Source organism: Ictidomys tridecemlineatus, chromosome 5, assembly GCF_052094955.1.
Source record: "Ictidomys tridecemlineatus isolate mIctTri1 chromosome 5, mIctTri1.hap1, whole genome shotgun sequence".
NCBI lineage: Eukaryota > Metazoa > Chordata > Mammalia > Rodentia > Sciuridae > Ictidomys > Ictidomys tridecemlineatus.
This window is the reverse complement of record NC_135481.1, coordinates 65,030,131-65,046,366: the sequence shown is the minus strand read 5'-3', so window position 1 is coordinate 65,046,366 and position 16,236 is coordinate 65,030,131. Positions and strand designations below refer to the sequence as shown.

The 16,236-nt window shown below is 42.5% G+C and overlaps 1 protein-coding gene across 3 annotated transcripts in view; it reads right to left on the bottom strand.

Annotated features, from left to right (window-relative positions):
- The window catches only part of Nid2 (nidogen 2), a 59,140-nt gene that overhangs the window by 14,179 nt on the left and 28,725 nt on the right, over positions 1-16,236 (bottom strand). For 2 of the 3 annotated variants that reach the window (XM_013357516.4, XM_005322850.5), the window contains exons 8-13: positions 15,670-15,900; positions 7,660-7,803; positions 6,814-6,942; positions 5,927-6,070; positions 1,484-1,603; positions 487-720 (exon numbers count right to left, since the gene is read on the bottom strand). In XM_013357516.4, coding sequence (XP_013212970.2) covers positions 487-720; positions 1,484-1,603; positions 5,927-6,070; positions 6,814-6,942; positions 7,660-7,803; positions 15,670-15,900 — 1,002 coding nt within the window. The remainder of the gene's footprint in view (positions 1-486; positions 721-1,483; positions 1,604-5,926; positions 6,071-6,813; positions 6,943-7,659; positions 7,804-15,669; positions 15,901-16,236) is intronic. The other variant, XM_021724846.3, reaches the window with a different exon arrangement.

Genomic DNA, 16,236 nt, shown 5'->3' with positions numbered 1-16,236 from the left:
GAGAAAACTAGCTGATCTACCCATAAGTTTCCTACTTATATTTCCTAACCACATAAACAGGGCCTCAAGGCTGCATCCTGCAATTCAGAAGGCAGAGTGAAGTAAGAGTTACATAGGAAGGCAGTTTTCCTTCCGGACAAACTCTAGACTGTCAAGGTCCTCTAGCTCTCGAAGATCTCAGTGTGACCTCTGCCTGACCTAGATAATGTGAACTTCCAGCCTGGCACTCAAAAAGGATCTAAGAGGCTGGAGCTCAGTGTGTAACAGATCCCATATGTCACAGGTCACATGTGTATATGTCCCTATAATAAACATGCACATATGAGTACACATATTATCTAAGTGTTCCTCAGAGGGAAGAGGCTATCAAAGGGACAGTGGCCAGACATCCCCATGTTTCCATGACCTGGGCAGGGCTTACAGTCCACAGCCTCCTTCTTGAGCCTCGACCCAAGCTGTTCCAGCTTTCTTTCCTAGTGGGCTCACCTGGTGGTGGCCCGCAATGAGGTGGGGTGGAGCCAGGCGGAGTCTGGGTGCCGGGGACTTCGCGGCCATTAGGATCCACACACCAGCAGAAGCCAGTGCTGCCATGACACTGCAGGGGCAGGAAGTTGCCCTGCTCGTCACACTGCGGGATGTGGAGCCGGGACCCAGGGTAGGCATGCTGGGCCTGGGCATAGCGCTGCTGGTGTTCGCAGGGCTTCAGTCCGGAGGTGGAGTCTTCCGGAACCAGGGCAAAGAGAGACACAAAGGAGAAATAACAGGTAGAGAAACCCATCGACTTTAACCAGCTAAGATCAAAGCCTCCTGTGCTATTTTTTTTTTCTACAATTGGAAGACACTATATCATAGGAAAAGAAGAAAAAGGCACTGGCATCTTAGAGTCCTGAATTCTCATTTAAGTTCTGCCACTATGTAGCTAGTTTGTTACCTTATCTCTCAATTTACTCTCTAAGTTCCTAGATGACTGTTAAGTGGACAGAAGCCCTTTCCTCAGCCTTCGAGGGCCTACTGCTGTCTGGATAAAATGAAGAGCCATTCATGGCATCCACCCAAATATCCCAGAAGACTTTGGAGAGAACAAGTCAAATTCCATTTATCCCTTGAGCCCCAGAGTTTAAATCTGAGAAGCCCCAGGTCAGTGACAGTCACACCCTTGGGTGTTCACTCCTGGCTCATGAGTCCTATTTAATAAACTTTTCAATATCTCATCTAAATCACATTCATCAAAGCAAATGGCTCACTAGGGCAGTTAATCAGAGCAGCTACTAGGCAGGATGAGGGATGGGACAAACTCCAGGCCTCCATAAATGTAATAGCCAGTGAGCCATCAGGAAAGCAGGCAGCAGGAGGTAACTGAAGAAAGAATCCACCCCCTAATACCCCAGACCAGGCTAAATAAAGAGTGAACCAAGATTCAGAGAAAGACATCGTTGAAGAAGCAGTGAGATTTATGTGCCTAGTCTGGCCCTCCAAACCTTACCAGGTGTGCACTGAAATCCATCCCCCTGATATCCAGGTTGGCAACGGCAGGAGAAGGAGCCAGGAGTATTGTAGCAAGTAGCTGCAGGGTGACATCTGTTTTCTGTACATTCATCAACATCTGCAGAGGTCAGGAACCAGGCAGAGAGAGAAGGAAGGAAGAGCATGACTTCATGGCACACAACCTGTGCATCTACATGGGCGCAGGACACGTGGAACAACAAATTGTCAACCTAAGAAGACCTCTGGACATGACCAGAAAAATGCTAATGCCTAAAGGTCAATTTAATGAAAAACATCTAGAAACGTGTAAGTTAGCATATGAGATAAGAACATTTAGTATATGAATCAAACGTGGTTGTTCAGATAAAAATATTCTGCAGTATATTTCTAGAGCATCTTTCATCTATAGTGAATTCCAGGAAGTTATTACCTTTGAACTAACCTTTAGACTATAAATCATCAATTTCCTTTTAGTAACACTACAAGGAAGATAAATATAGGAACAATGGTATTTTTTTTTCTTTCATTGTTGGCACCATCTCCCTAGAATATTCAGAGAGATGCAGAAGAGCCAGATGAAGCTCCAAATACTTCTATGTTAGAAGCACAAAGTCCTGGTATCTATTTTTCTTTTTTTTTTATTGATTGTTCAAAACATTACAGAGCTCATGATATATCATCTTTCATACATTTGACTCAATTGGGTTTTGAACTCCCATTTCTATCCCAAGGTCCTGGTATCTAGAACCGCCAATTAACCAGAAATTTCCTTTATTTTCCTCTTATAGAAAAAGAAAAAAATAAGAAAGAAAAATATAAGCAAATATCATCAGCAGTTTTAAAATGATATATATCATATACATATATAATATATATAACAAAAAAATATATATATATGAATGAAAACCTAAACTTGTTGGACATATTGGTATAGATAATTCAGTAATCTACACTCCCACCTGGTACCCTAAGTATTTTCATATATTGCAGAACTGCAAAATCTTGACACTTCAAACAAAAGCCAATTCATAACCATTATTAATTCATTTATTGAAATGGGCACATGCTGACAACCGCAAGTCATTCATCTTACCCTGGCCCCACCCACACACAGGCTGAGGGGGGAACTATTAAAACTAAGGCTTTGTGGATGAGGTAACCTCCCTCAAGAGGATGGAAGTCTTCCAGAATAAAAGGAGCCTAAACAAAAGGTTCAGCCTCAATTTGGCTCGACTGAAACAAAGCATTAGTCACATCCACAATAATGACCAGAATTTTTTTTTTCTAATGTGTGAACAGAAAAAAAGTATAATGGGATGCTCAGCGTGAAAACTAGACAAGAGTAAAGCGCATCCTCTTGATACAGCCCATGACAGAGCCACACCCGCCTGGGAAGCTGGAGATTTACAACCTGGAACTTGATGTGAACAGGCTGGGAACAGAACAGTTCCCCACTCAGCCTCCCACGATCCAAATGAGATGTCTTCTAGAGTTATCTCCACCACCTTGCTTGACCACACTGTCACCGAGTCGCCTTCCCATAACTAAGTGCTTTCTCAGGCGCCACTATGTGGACACACTGGACGTTAACCATAGGCACTCAGCTCATTGGAGGGGGATCTCTCATATTGAAATTAGAAAATTAGCATCTGCTCATCCTCTGCCTCTGGGAAGTTTAATCAACATATATCATCAGTTCCTTTGAGTTAACAAACAAACCAAATTCTCATCACCATCCACTCTAATACAGCCACAGAGGCTCTCCATGGGGAGCAGCTGGCTATACTGTTACCTTTTCTCCACCTACAACAGTAAAGTGATTCTAAATTCATGTCTAAAGTTAGAAATGACAAGGTGTTCTGGTTAGCTCCCAAATTGTCATGTTTAATTATCCTTGTGGTTGGCTGTCTCCTTAAAAGGGCAGCTCAAATGCTCAGTTGAGTGAATCTGGTGACCATCCAGCTCTTTGGGCTTGTAAGAGGCTGTAAAACTGGCTGTAAAACCAAAGCTGTAAAAATTAGCATTCAGGCAAATGCAGGAAACTGAAGCTCCTGGCAGCACATATGCTAAAAGTACCTCTAATGGTAACAGGAACCACAAGCAATGGCAGGAAGCAGGAATTCCTGAGACACATGACCTATTTCTGAAGCCCAAGGTGAGGTTTTTTTTTTTTTTAATCATTATTTTTGAACTAAGGGGATTCCCCAAAGCTCTCAAGCCACCAATAAGATTATCATCCATGGCCTAGGAATTCTGACCTCATCTGAAAGACCAGTTTTACTCTCCATGGGTACCCTTGCCATTATCATGGATACCATCGTTACAGATAGATAGTAACTGCTGCAAATGACCAACGTGAAGGAGAAAGTCCCCGAAGAGACAGAAGGCATCCCACATGAGCAACCCCTGAGCCCACAGAGCTGGAGGAGATTAAGGTCCCCTGAATCACAGTCCCTGACCCTTCTTAGTGGGCCTCAGGTCATGATGTGAAACTAGATCCAAATCAGTCCAGGGCCTGAACTCAGAGCTGGCAGCAGCCTCTCCTCAGGAGCTCAAAGACGGAGAGGTTTGTGGGGAGCCCGAACCAATGTACAGAGGAGGAAAACTCTTCCCCATTTCATAGGATGCCATGTGTCAAGAGAGAAAATGAGGAAGGACTTTCAGCCTCTTGGCAAGGTAGGAGCTTTCTTCACTGTACCACCAGGGGAACAGGGAGACACAGTGGCAGGGATCTGCAGGGACTGATGGAAACAGACCAGTCAATTCAAGAGTGTTCTTATATAGCAAAACCCCTTTACCACGAAGGTACTGAAAGGCAGCTCAATTCTAGCACAATTTGCTACTCTGTGATCTATTAAGCTCCTAGGGAACCTATTTGGAAAATGTTTTTAAAACACTCTATTTTGAACTCATGTTTTGGTGCCTTGACATCCTTCTTGGCCCCAATTCAGAGCAAAATCAGCTGGAACCCCTGGATAATAACCCATGTACTGAATCCCAGTTCCTCACCACCCATTCATTTTCCAGCTCAATGTAATCCCCTGATGTCAATTAACCTTGATCCCTCCCAGCACCTCAGTTGCTTTCTCTCTGCTCCTCACTTGTTGAGTGCCCTGTGGGTTACACCCATGCAGCACATGGTGACCCCCTTTTTAAGATCCGTGAGTTAATCATCACCCTTTCAAGCCTCGTCCTTACTTCCTGTGGCTGCATTGACTTTACCATGCTTTATCCAATATCTTAATTGGAGCACAGAAAATCTGAAGTAATAGCAGTACCAAGCCCCCATCTCCCTTCCTGAGTGAGGGCCATGTGTGACCCAGCTGCCTTGCTTCTCCCTGGGAAAGTTTTAACTCCTGACAATCTGCTCTTGCACTGGCAAAGGCACTAAAATCCACAAGGGCAAAGGTGCCTGAGAAATATCCAGCTCACACTAAGGCAGGGTTGAAATCACACCAGATAGAGAGAAGCCTGGAACAGACTTAATTCTGGATAAAAACCTCCTGCTAGTGACTTAGACCAGACTGGTAACCCAAATTCAAATGCAGCCTCTCCAGAGAGCCTGGTTTTTAACAAACTGTGGCTAGAGAAAAACCCACTCACCCTCTTATGGTTAGTTTGATGGAGTAAAAATGTGTGTGCCTCAAGAATGCATGCCTCCCACAAGACAGCCTCCATCAAAGATGTATAGAAGGACTGGAGATGTGGCTCAGCGTTAGAGCACTTGCATAGCATGCACAAGGATCTGAATTACATCCCTAGCACACACCCAAAATAATGATTAATGATTAATTGATTAATTAATTAAAAGATCCTTTGGTCACTCAGATACCTGCACACTATGGAATGCCTTTAAACACAAACACACATACATTAAAACACTAACATGCTCATAGATCTATTCTGCAAGTAGAAAAGTTACTTTCATGATTAGTGCAGCCTAATTTACGCAAGATCTTTAGGAAAATGACTATTCATTCTCTACTACCCCACAGTCCGAAAGTTTGGAAGGCTACTGTACAGTTCTGCCTGTGATAGGGAGCCTTTAAAATGGTCCCCAGTGATCCCCACCATGTGGTATGAATAGTTCTCCTATAATCCCCTCTCCTTGAGTAACATGATTATAGCCAGCACAGTAAAGCACCATTGAGGGGATGGCTTCTTTGAGATGATGACTGCCATGGCTTTGTCCTCTCACTAGCTTTTATAAAGTAAGCTGTCATAATGGAGAGGCCAACCACATTGTCACAAATCTAGTCCCATGGAAACCCCCCCTGTGCCCTCCCTTCCTTACTCTAAGAGTGTCTCTTCTCTTTTGGCAATTCCAAGGCCATTTGAGTCAAAGAAGAAAAATGTCTTTCTCAGGGAGGACCTGTCTTTGCAGGGATGTGCATCCAAGGTGACCTTCCAGAGGCTCTGAGGCTTCCCCGCTGGTACTCACCAGAACACTGATGCCCATTGCCAGCATAACCTGGTAGACAGGTGCAGCTAAATGTACGGCCTCCATGGTGAATGCATCGTGCCTGTCCAGCAGGAGCACAGGTGTGACTACCGTCCTCGCAAGGGTTGGGAGGAGGAGCAATCACTAAAAAGAGAAGGCAAAGGTGTCCAAGAACTTGAATGGTGACCCATACTCCCCATAGCATCATCCACAGACCAATAGCATCAGCACACCCAGAGCTTGCAAGACATGCAGGTTCTCAGGCCCCATCCCAGAGCTGGAGAGTCAATCTCAATATTAGAAACTTTCTTAAATGGGCCCTATACATGTTAAGGTTTGAGAAGTGCTGGAATGGGTTTGTGGTGAAAATATCACACTGGGTTAAAGCTTGTATTTTCTCCAGTACCTAGCTCTATCAGTGCAATGAATTTGGATTTCTAGTTCTTTTGGACTCATTTTTAGGTCTAAATTATGGTTTGGAACCCTAGAAGGGGGTGTATTCATTATAGACGAGGCTCTTTACATGGCTCTTACTTACATGGCACCAGCACCTTGGAATTACAAATCTACCTTGTTCTAAGATGAGAACTACATACACTCTGTCTACAGCTGGGGTGTTCTTCAAAGAGGTCCATAGTGGGACCAGGAACTCCAACTGAGAGAACATCCCCCAGTAATTCAACATCAAAAATATCTAGTTAGGGGAAAACCACAACCACAAACAAACAGCACCACTGAGCTGTAGCCTTGGGTTATTTCAATATGCACCGTGTTTCAAGAAAAATCACATAGCAGAACTTCTATAGAGCAGAAGTGGAAAAACTCAGTGAATTAATGAGCAAGATTCAGTGCCATTTTGGCCAAAGAGAAATGATTCTGGTACTTACAGACACAAGTGTGCTGGTCATCTGCAAACTCATAGCCACTGCGACATTCGCACCTGTAGCTTCCTGGCAAGTTGATACACACTGAATTGGGGCCACAGCGATGGAAGCCAGTTGCACATTCATTTACATCTGAGAAGAAAGAGAGAAGAAAAGTGCTGCTTTCCAGTCCCATGAGTGGAAGGTCTGAAGAGTCAGATTTCTCACCACTATGATGCTTCAATGGGACTAGGGTGGTAGGCTAAACAGGAATCCAAACATAGGATATCTAAGTGACAGGTAGGAATGAATGCAAGTCGAAGCTCATGAGAAATAAAAATTTATCTCAAATCTTTCCAGTGAGGTCTCAGGGAGATAATTTTTGAACAACTTTTCTCAGAATTCTTTAAATGTTAGTTAGTTTATAAGAAAATATGTTGTAGCTTTTTTTAAAGATGAAGAAACATCAACTGTCGCTTTGCTGGGATATAATTGGTGAAGGAAACACTGTCTGAAATGTAAAGAAACCAGAAAATATGCTTTCTAGTAAATTTAGGAACTACTTAATATATGCTCAAAATTACAAAGCTTAGAAAATATCCAAAAATTGCAAAAGATGGTTTCTTTTTATAGACCCAGCACAAAATCACCACCTCTATTTTCAAACCTGACTAGACTATGTTTCAGTTTTTACATAACTGCATCCAAATTAACAGCTGCTAAAGTCATTGATTGATGGAAATTGCAGATGTGGAATCCATATGATCACAGATCACAAAGATCACAGTTACTTGTCTTCCACAGTAACACCGCTGGAGAAGGCAGAGTGAAAACAGGAGCTATGGGACACCAATAGACCATGGCTCTTACCCACACAGCTCCGGCCATCTCCCTGGTACCCAGGCGCACACTCACAGGTGTAGTCTACACCTGTCCCTGGATGGCACCGTGCTGCTGTGTCACAGGCGTGGCTCCCGTCATGGCAAGGGTTCACTGGGGCAGGATCTGAGTCTGCTGTGTGGGCAGAGAGGAAACAAACAATGGTACAATCTGGCTGCTGTAGAAAGAACGGAAGAGAAGGAAGGAGAGAGAGAGAGAGAGAGAGAGAGAGAGAGAGAGAGAGAGAGAGAGACACCTTGGAATTGAATGTGTGCTCAGCTGTTTTGTGGCACCCGTCAATACCTAACTAAATTATTAATACTGAGATCGGGGTGAATCACCTTTATCTCAGGTTTAAATTTCATACTGCCTACCCTGTAGACAAGTATCCTACTTTCAGTAAGTTTGTGTCTGTTTTAGACAGGATTTTTGCTGCTGTGATTGAAGGACCCGACCAGAACAATTTTAGAGGAGGAAAAGTTTATTTGAGGGCTCACAGTTTCAGAGGTCTTAGTCCATAGAAGGCTGGCCCCATTCCTCGGGGCTCAAGGTAAGGAATATCATGGTGGATAAGTGTGGCAACGGGAAGCAGCTCACATGGTGATCAGGAAGCAGAGGGGTCTCCACTTATCAGATACAAATATATACCCCAAAGCCACGCCCTAATTCCCACCTCCTCCAGCCACACCCTAGCACTTCAGTTGCCACTCAGTTAATCCCTACCAGGGGATTCATCACTGATTGGGTTAAGGCGCTCTGAACCTTCTTGCATTGTCTCACATGTGAGCTTCTGGGGGACACCTCACCCCCAAACCATAACAGTGTCCAAGGAATAAAAATATCCAACACCTCTTTCTATTTAAAAGTGCTTTTGCTCTGGTGTGTGCTCTGAGTCTGTGTGCTGGGCTGTTGCCCCACTGTGAACAGTTTTATAGATGAGGACAGTGAGGGAGAAACATGGGAAAAATTTACTCCAACCTGCAAAGTTGAGACAGGGACACAACCTTCAAGTTTCTTGCTCTAAATTTGGCAATCCCATGAAAATTCGCTGTTTTTACAGGTAGATCTAATTATTTTTTAAAAATTAAAAATTTTGATTTTTAAAGATTTCCAAGTACAGTTAAGTAGAAATGATTTTCCTAGAATTCACTCTTCAGGATCATCAGCCCTGCCATAGGTCCATCTAGCTACTAGGTAGCATCTGAAATCTTCCCTAAAGAACTTATTTCTGGGTGCAGTGTAAAGGTCAAGGGTTATCAAACATTTCTGTACCAGGCTCTAATCTAAACCCTATGCTTGACCAACCCATCAAATCCTCATAGCTACAAGGTGAGGACAGTATCATCATATCTTCATCTTTATATTAGTACCCAGAGGCCAAGCAAACTGCCCAAAGTGACAAAGAAGAGGTGGATGGAGCTGAAATAAGATAAAAACCCAGGCATTCTCCCTCCAGGGTCCTCATTTCCCACTGCTCTGCTACCACAGTGACTGTGTTCCTGCTTCATTCTCAGGGGGCCACTGTTCACCCTCACTTGAAGACTTACTTTGTCTCAGTCCCTAGCATTAATTCTAATCTTTAGATTCCAAAGATTTCAAGAGCCCTGACTATGCCTGTTGGCCTCTATACTGAGCCACCTCTGCTACTAACAGGGCTCCATTTAAGTTATAACTTGGGCTTCTGACGGGCAGCTTGGCGTGTTCCCAGTCCTATCCTGTATGACAGAAGCCAGCATGTGGCGTTGGCAGACTCACTCTGGCAGAACTGCCCACCTCAACTTCCCAGTTATCATCTCCTCCAGGACCCTCAACATTCCTCTCTCACCCTGTCTCTCCACACACCTTTTCTACATGGTGAAACTTGCCTAAAGTAGCTCCTAGTCTACGCTCCAAGTACTTCTTGCCACACAGTCAGCCTGATAGAGCAGCCTTCGGGATGACTAGCCATCTCCCCAGGGCTTGTATCTCTCCAATGCGCAAGTCACAGCTCCCACAGTTTTCTCTACTGGTCTGCTGTGAATTGAGATGCCTTGGCCAAAACACTTTCTGGTAAATGCCTATCATCCACTTTATAAGAAATATCACAGTGTGTTCCTGGAACTGAATTTTCCCAAAGTATCAGTTCCCATACTAGTGCCTGAAAATAAGGAGGGCTGTGGGTTTATCCTCGGTTCACCTCAATAATTTGGCTAGAGCAACAATCTCTGCCAAAACAAAAGACCAAAAAAATGGCCCCAGTGCTTTTTGAACATGATGAACTTATGTCAGCATAAGCCTCGCTCCCCATATCACACAGATAAGCCTGGCAGACAGGAAGGAAGAACTTCACTGGGGTTGTGGTTGCAGAGTTAACCAGAGGGTAGACCAATTCCCGAGTCCACCCTAGTATGTTTTACAAGTGACAAGGACAGGGTCATGTCCTCACTGAGGGCCCAGTGTGACAGAATCGTCTGATTCTCCCCCATGATAGTTTCTCCATTTGGGGAGAAGATTCTGTACAAAATGCCTGGCATCCCTTGCAAAAAGGGAAAGTCATCTTCAATAATGTTTAAGTTTGCTGCTTAACCTTCTTATTCAGTACTTACCAGTATTAAACTTTCACCATGGAACATTCCAACAAAGATTAGTAGGTTCACCAGCCTACTAGACATTAAGGGAGGGTAGGAGAGGCAGCTCCAAGGTGATTTGCATACTTGGACAGGATATACTATTGAAATAGCACTTGAAATTGAGGAGGAAACAGCCATAATTATATGATACTGACTTAAAATGCATCTCACTGTCAGGAACTGTTACATAATTTAGAGTCCAATGCAAGTGAAAATGCAGAGCCCCCCTGTTTAAAAATTAAGAATTTCAGCGATAGAGCATTATACAAAGCATGGAGCTCTTCTGAATCTAAACCCTGTGCTTTACCAGCCCTCAAATCCTCATGACTTCTAAAAAATATATTTTTGTTTTTGCAGTGCCAGGGATTGAACCCAGGGCCTCTGGCATGCCAGGCAAGCATTCTATTACTCAGTTACACTCCTAGCACCCTAAGTAGTTTAAGAATACATTTCTAAAACAATTGCACTATTAATTTTTTTTTTTTTTTACAGCTTGCTAGCTTTTCTCCTATCAGCATTCCAACAGCAGTATCCTCCCTAAGACATTTCATATTTCACCTTCACCTTCCTAAACTGTGCAGCTCTGGCAGAAGATCTGGAACTAATTTACTCATTTAATCAAGAGGGGAAGAGCGGTTTCCTTAAAGGAACAATCGGTTCAGCTTCAGTGCACAGTCCTCTGCCCAAGGTCTCTTCAGCTCACTGAAAGGACCCCTGGGGAGGAAGGACAGGAAGCATTCCTGGTCCTGTTCTATGACACTACAAACAACAGCCAACTCCACTTGAAGTTCAAACAATTATGTGGTATGGACTGGTGGTTGGGACGACAGCAAGGGCTGCCAGCTCCCTTTACTCACTGGGAAAGACACAGTAATTCTCATCTAAACCCTGGGAAACCACGCAGCTCCCACATCAGGTGCCGGCAGCTGTCTTGTTTTATATCATTCCAGCTGGCTGGCAGCTCCCTCTGGATTTCTCCAGACTTTAAGATACTACTATGCCCTGAGGAGCAGGGGGAGAAAAAAGTGTTTTGTTGTGTTTTTTCCTTTGTTCTTTCTCCCCCCTCCCCCATCCCATTTTATTCCCATTTAGAATGACAGTATTGCTGTGAGTGCATGGAAGAGGGTTCAAACAAACACAAAGGGTCTAAAAACACACATTGCCAGGCTGGGTTTGGCTCGGCAGTGGAGCGCTTGCCTAGCGTGTGTTCGATTCTCAGCACCTCATATAAATAAATAAAATAAAGGTCCACTGACAACTAAAAAAAATTCTTTTAAAAACACACACACACATTGTCTCTTTTCAAATTTGGTCCAGATTATGAGGCAGTTTCGAAGTCAGTGGTGTCCATGAGGAGCGGCAGGACCATGAGGGGTAAGAGCATGGGCTATGGACCCACAGCTAGCATTTAAGTCCCAGATCCCTTCTTACCAGATAGGACTTCCAATGACTCCATCTCTACATCAGTTTCACTATCTGTGAAATGCAATAATAACATTAACAACTTCCTGTTGGGTACTTAGAAGAGTACTTGGCACTCTATTAATTATTGCTTTTGTTTGACTCCGGTGGAAGGAAAAGTCATAAAATTCAAAGGACAAATTAGCAACTTGGAAAGTGTGCTGGGTTTTTTCTGACCATTGGTTATTCCACATGGTATTTCTCTAGGAAAAAGAGACCCAGGGATATATCTTTTCAGAATCTGAATGGGACTGTCATCTGGAAGGGACTTCCACCAATGGCTGTTTTTACAGATCCAAGGCATACCCCAGTGAAGGGCAGAACTGGACATCTAAGGGTGAGGAATGTTTTCCTCAGCAGTTTTTGCTCATCTCTCTGAGAAATCTGGAACAGCAATCTTTCCTTCTTGATTTATGTGTTCCCCTGAAATCAACGGGGAATTTTCACTTAATACACTACCTACCATCTCCTCTCTCTTCCCTTCATTCCGCTTTGTCTAATCGACTGAACTTCTATCTCCCCTGCCCCCAGTGTGTGTTAGCATCCACATATCAGAGAAAATATTTGGCCTTTGTTTTTTGGGGGGATTGGCTTGTTTCACTTAGCATGATAGTCTCCAGATCCACTCATTTACCAGCAGAAGTCAAAAACTCATTCTTTTTATGGCTGAGTAATATTCCCATTGTGTATATATACCACATTTTCTTCATCCATTCTCTGTTGAGGGGAACTTAGGTTGGTTCCATACTTAGCTATTGTGAATATTGGCACCAAAACAGACATGAAAACCAATGGAACAGAATAGAAGACACAAGAGACAAATCCATATGAATATAGTTACCTCATACTAGACAAAGGTGCCATAATCACGCATTGGAGAAATGATAGCTTCTTCCCATGGGGCTGGGAAAACTGGAAATCCATATATAGCAGAATGGAATTTAACCCCTATCTCCCACCCTGCACAAAACTCAACTCAAAGTAGACCAAGGACCTAGAAATTAGACCAGAGACCCTGCACCTACTAGAAAGAAATGTAGGCCCAACTCTCTATCATGTCGGCTTAGGAACCAATTTCCTCAACAAGACTCCTAAAGTACAGGAAGTAAAAACAAGAATCAATAAATGGGATGGCATCAAACTAAAAAGATTATTCACAGCAAAGGAAACAATTAAAAATATGAAGAGAGAGCCTACATAATGGGAGAAAAATCTTTGCTACCTACACCTCAGATAACAAACACATTAATCTCCAGGATATACAAAGAACTCAAAAAACTTACACACAAAAAACCCAAATAACCTAGAATTTGAGAACCATTATTTTCAAGTTTTGTTTCCACAACTGAAATACAATGCACAAGCCATGCAATTCACCTACTTAAAATGCACTGATAAATGACTTTCAGTATATATTCAAACCCATTATGACCAATTATTAGGACATTTTCATCACCTCAAAAACAAACCTTGAACCTTTTAACACATTAATTCCCTATCCTTCCATTATCCCCCACCCTGAGCAACCTTTAATCCATTTTCTGTCTCTGGACTTGCCTGCTCTGGATAGTCTATATAAATGGAATCATGCAAAATGCTGTCCTTTGTGACTGGCTTCCTTCACTTAGCATGAAGTTTTCAAGGTTCATTAATGTTGGAGGATACATTAGTACTTCATTTCTTTTTGTGGCTGAAAAATCCCATTGTATGCACCAAAGACTTTATTTTGTATGCTTTTATCAGTTGACAGACATTTAGGTTGCTTCTACCTTTGGGCTATTATGATAATGATGCCATGGATATTTCTGCACCAGTTTTTGTGAGCACAGAGTTGTCATTTCTCTTAGACACATAACTAGGAGTGAAATTTTTCTGTTAAATGGTAACTCTGGTTTAACTTTGAGAAACTGCTCTTCTGTTTTCCACAGCAGCCGCACCATTTTACTCACAGCAGCAGCAGTGAATGAGGGTTCCAATTTCTCCATATCCTCACCAACACTTTTTTTTTGAAAGCTATCCCTGTGATGTAAAGTAATATCTCACTGTGCTTTTGAATTACATTTCCCTGACGAGTAATGATGTTGAACATCTTTTCATGTGCTTATTGGATATTTGTGTATTATTTTTTAGAGAATGTCTTTCCAGATCCTTTGTCCATCTTTTCATTCAATTTCTTTTAATTGTTGAGTTGTAATAGTACTTCATATACTTTAGAACAAGTCTTTTATTAAACATCATTAAAAAGAATATTTTTATAGCTGTGGGATTTGACCCTCGAGTTTCAAATATGTTATCTCATTCCACAGCTATATTTTCACATTGTTGATAATGTCTTTTGAAGCACAAATTTTTAAAATCTTCATGACACCCATTTGTTTTTCCTCTTGTTGCTTATGCTTTTAGTGCCATTTCTAAGAAACCATTGCCAAATTCAAGATCACAAAAATTTACCCCTGTTTTCTTCTAAAAGTTTTAGCTTCTACAGTTAGGTCTTTGGTCCATTTTGAGTTGATTTTTTAATATGCTGTGAGGTCCAATTTTGTTCTTTTGCATGTGGATAGTAAATTGTCTCAACATCATCTATTAAAAAGACTTATTTCCCCATTGAACTGTTTTGACACTCTTGTTGAAACACCAACTGGCTGAAAATATGAGCATTTACATCTGGATTCTCAATTCTATTCCATTAATCAATGTGTCTGTTCATATGCCAGACGCACACTGTCTTGATTACTCTAAGTTTCAAAATTGAGAAGTCTGAGTCCTCCAACACCATGCTTCAAGATCTTGGCTACTCTGGTTGCTTGAACTTCAATATGAATTTTAGAATCAGTTTATCAATCTCTGCAAAGCAGCCAGCTGAAATACTGATAGGGACTGTGTTGAATCAATAGAACAATTTGGGAAGTACTGTCATATTTATAATACTAAGTCTTCCAATTAATGAACAGAGAACGTAGTCTCACTTTTTTGGGTCTTATTTTTTTTCCAAAAAAAAATTATGTTTCAATGGACAAGTATCATACTTCTTTAAAAAAGAAAGAAAGAAAGAAAAAAGACTTAATTCCTGAGTATTTTATTTTTTAAAATGAAATTTCTTAATTGCATTTTCAATTTGCTCCATATTATCACAGATACACAATTTTTTTGTAGGTTGTTCTTGTGCATTGCAGCATTGTTGAATTTATTTGTTCTAATAGGGTTTTTTTAAGTGAATTCCTTCAGTTTTGTACATAAAGGATCATGTCATCTGAGAATAGAGAAAATTTTACTACTAATAATTTTCTTCTACCTTTCCAATTTAGATGCCTTTTATCTCATGATCTTGCCTAACTGTCCTGGCTAGAACTTCCAGTAGCATGTTGAGCAGACAGGGAGAGGGCAGGGCCTCCTTGTCTCACTCCTGATCTTAGGGGGAAAATTCCAGCCTTTCACTGTGAAGCACAGTGTTACTGTGAGTTCTTCACACATGAGGTTCCATTTCATTTTTTCCAGGTCCTGGTTTGGTTTGGTGAAATCCTCGAGGCTTTAGCTAAAATGTCCCTTCCTAAGGGAACCTCCCTGCCCTTCTAGACGAGGCCCTCTGCACTTGTCACAGTGGTCATCAGTGCCCACCAGCATCAGTCTCCCTCCTAACTTGCCTCCCTCTTCCCCGTTCCCAGGCATACCCCACCATGGGCATGTACTGTTTGCGTTGCTACAAACCAGGCTCAGGCACTGTGTGTTTCCTGAGCGTGGCCGGGACCTTGTTCTGCAGGTTCCATTTCTGCCCACCTCCACCTCAAGGACAGGGACCCAGCTTGATTCGTCCTCACACCCAGCACTGCACACAGACTCTGGCACTCTCAAACTCTTACTAACCTCTGAATTGTTCTGAGAATTCTCAAGAGGGATAGAACTTTGGCCCAACGTTACAAATGAGAAACCTTACCTTCCACAGGGCCAATTTGATTGGTCACAGCAAATCTAAGCACTCCTTCGTCTTCACTGTACAAAGCAAAAACCCGGTCCACAGTCAGCTGCTGGGTGGTGGGGGTGGCCCGGTGTCTGGGGGCGTGCCTGCACACCTGGTAAGTGAGGTTCTGGTGGACACGGTAAGATCCCGTTTGGTTGATTGCACCGTAAGTGAGAGAGTAGTCTCTGGAACTTGTGGAGGTCATAGCTGTAACAGACATTTTATAGGCAAACAGGTAAAAGTTTTAAAATATTAAATACAGAGATTTTCATGGAGGTAGATTTTTCTATCTTGTTTGTTTGTTTTTTCATCTAATTCCTGAGCACTTCCCTTGGGAATGCCTTGAGTTTATATGGGAGACTTGCAAGCATAGCCCAAGAACCAGAGTGGATACGAAGCCATAGTGCTAAGAGGGAGGAGGCACTACAGTTGTTGCCACGGTGTATAAGGAAGAGACGATGCAGTGTGCCAGCCCTGCAAGGTGGGCACTACCATTGTGTGATCAGAGACTGGCAGAAGTGAAGTAGGTAGCCTAAGAAGCAG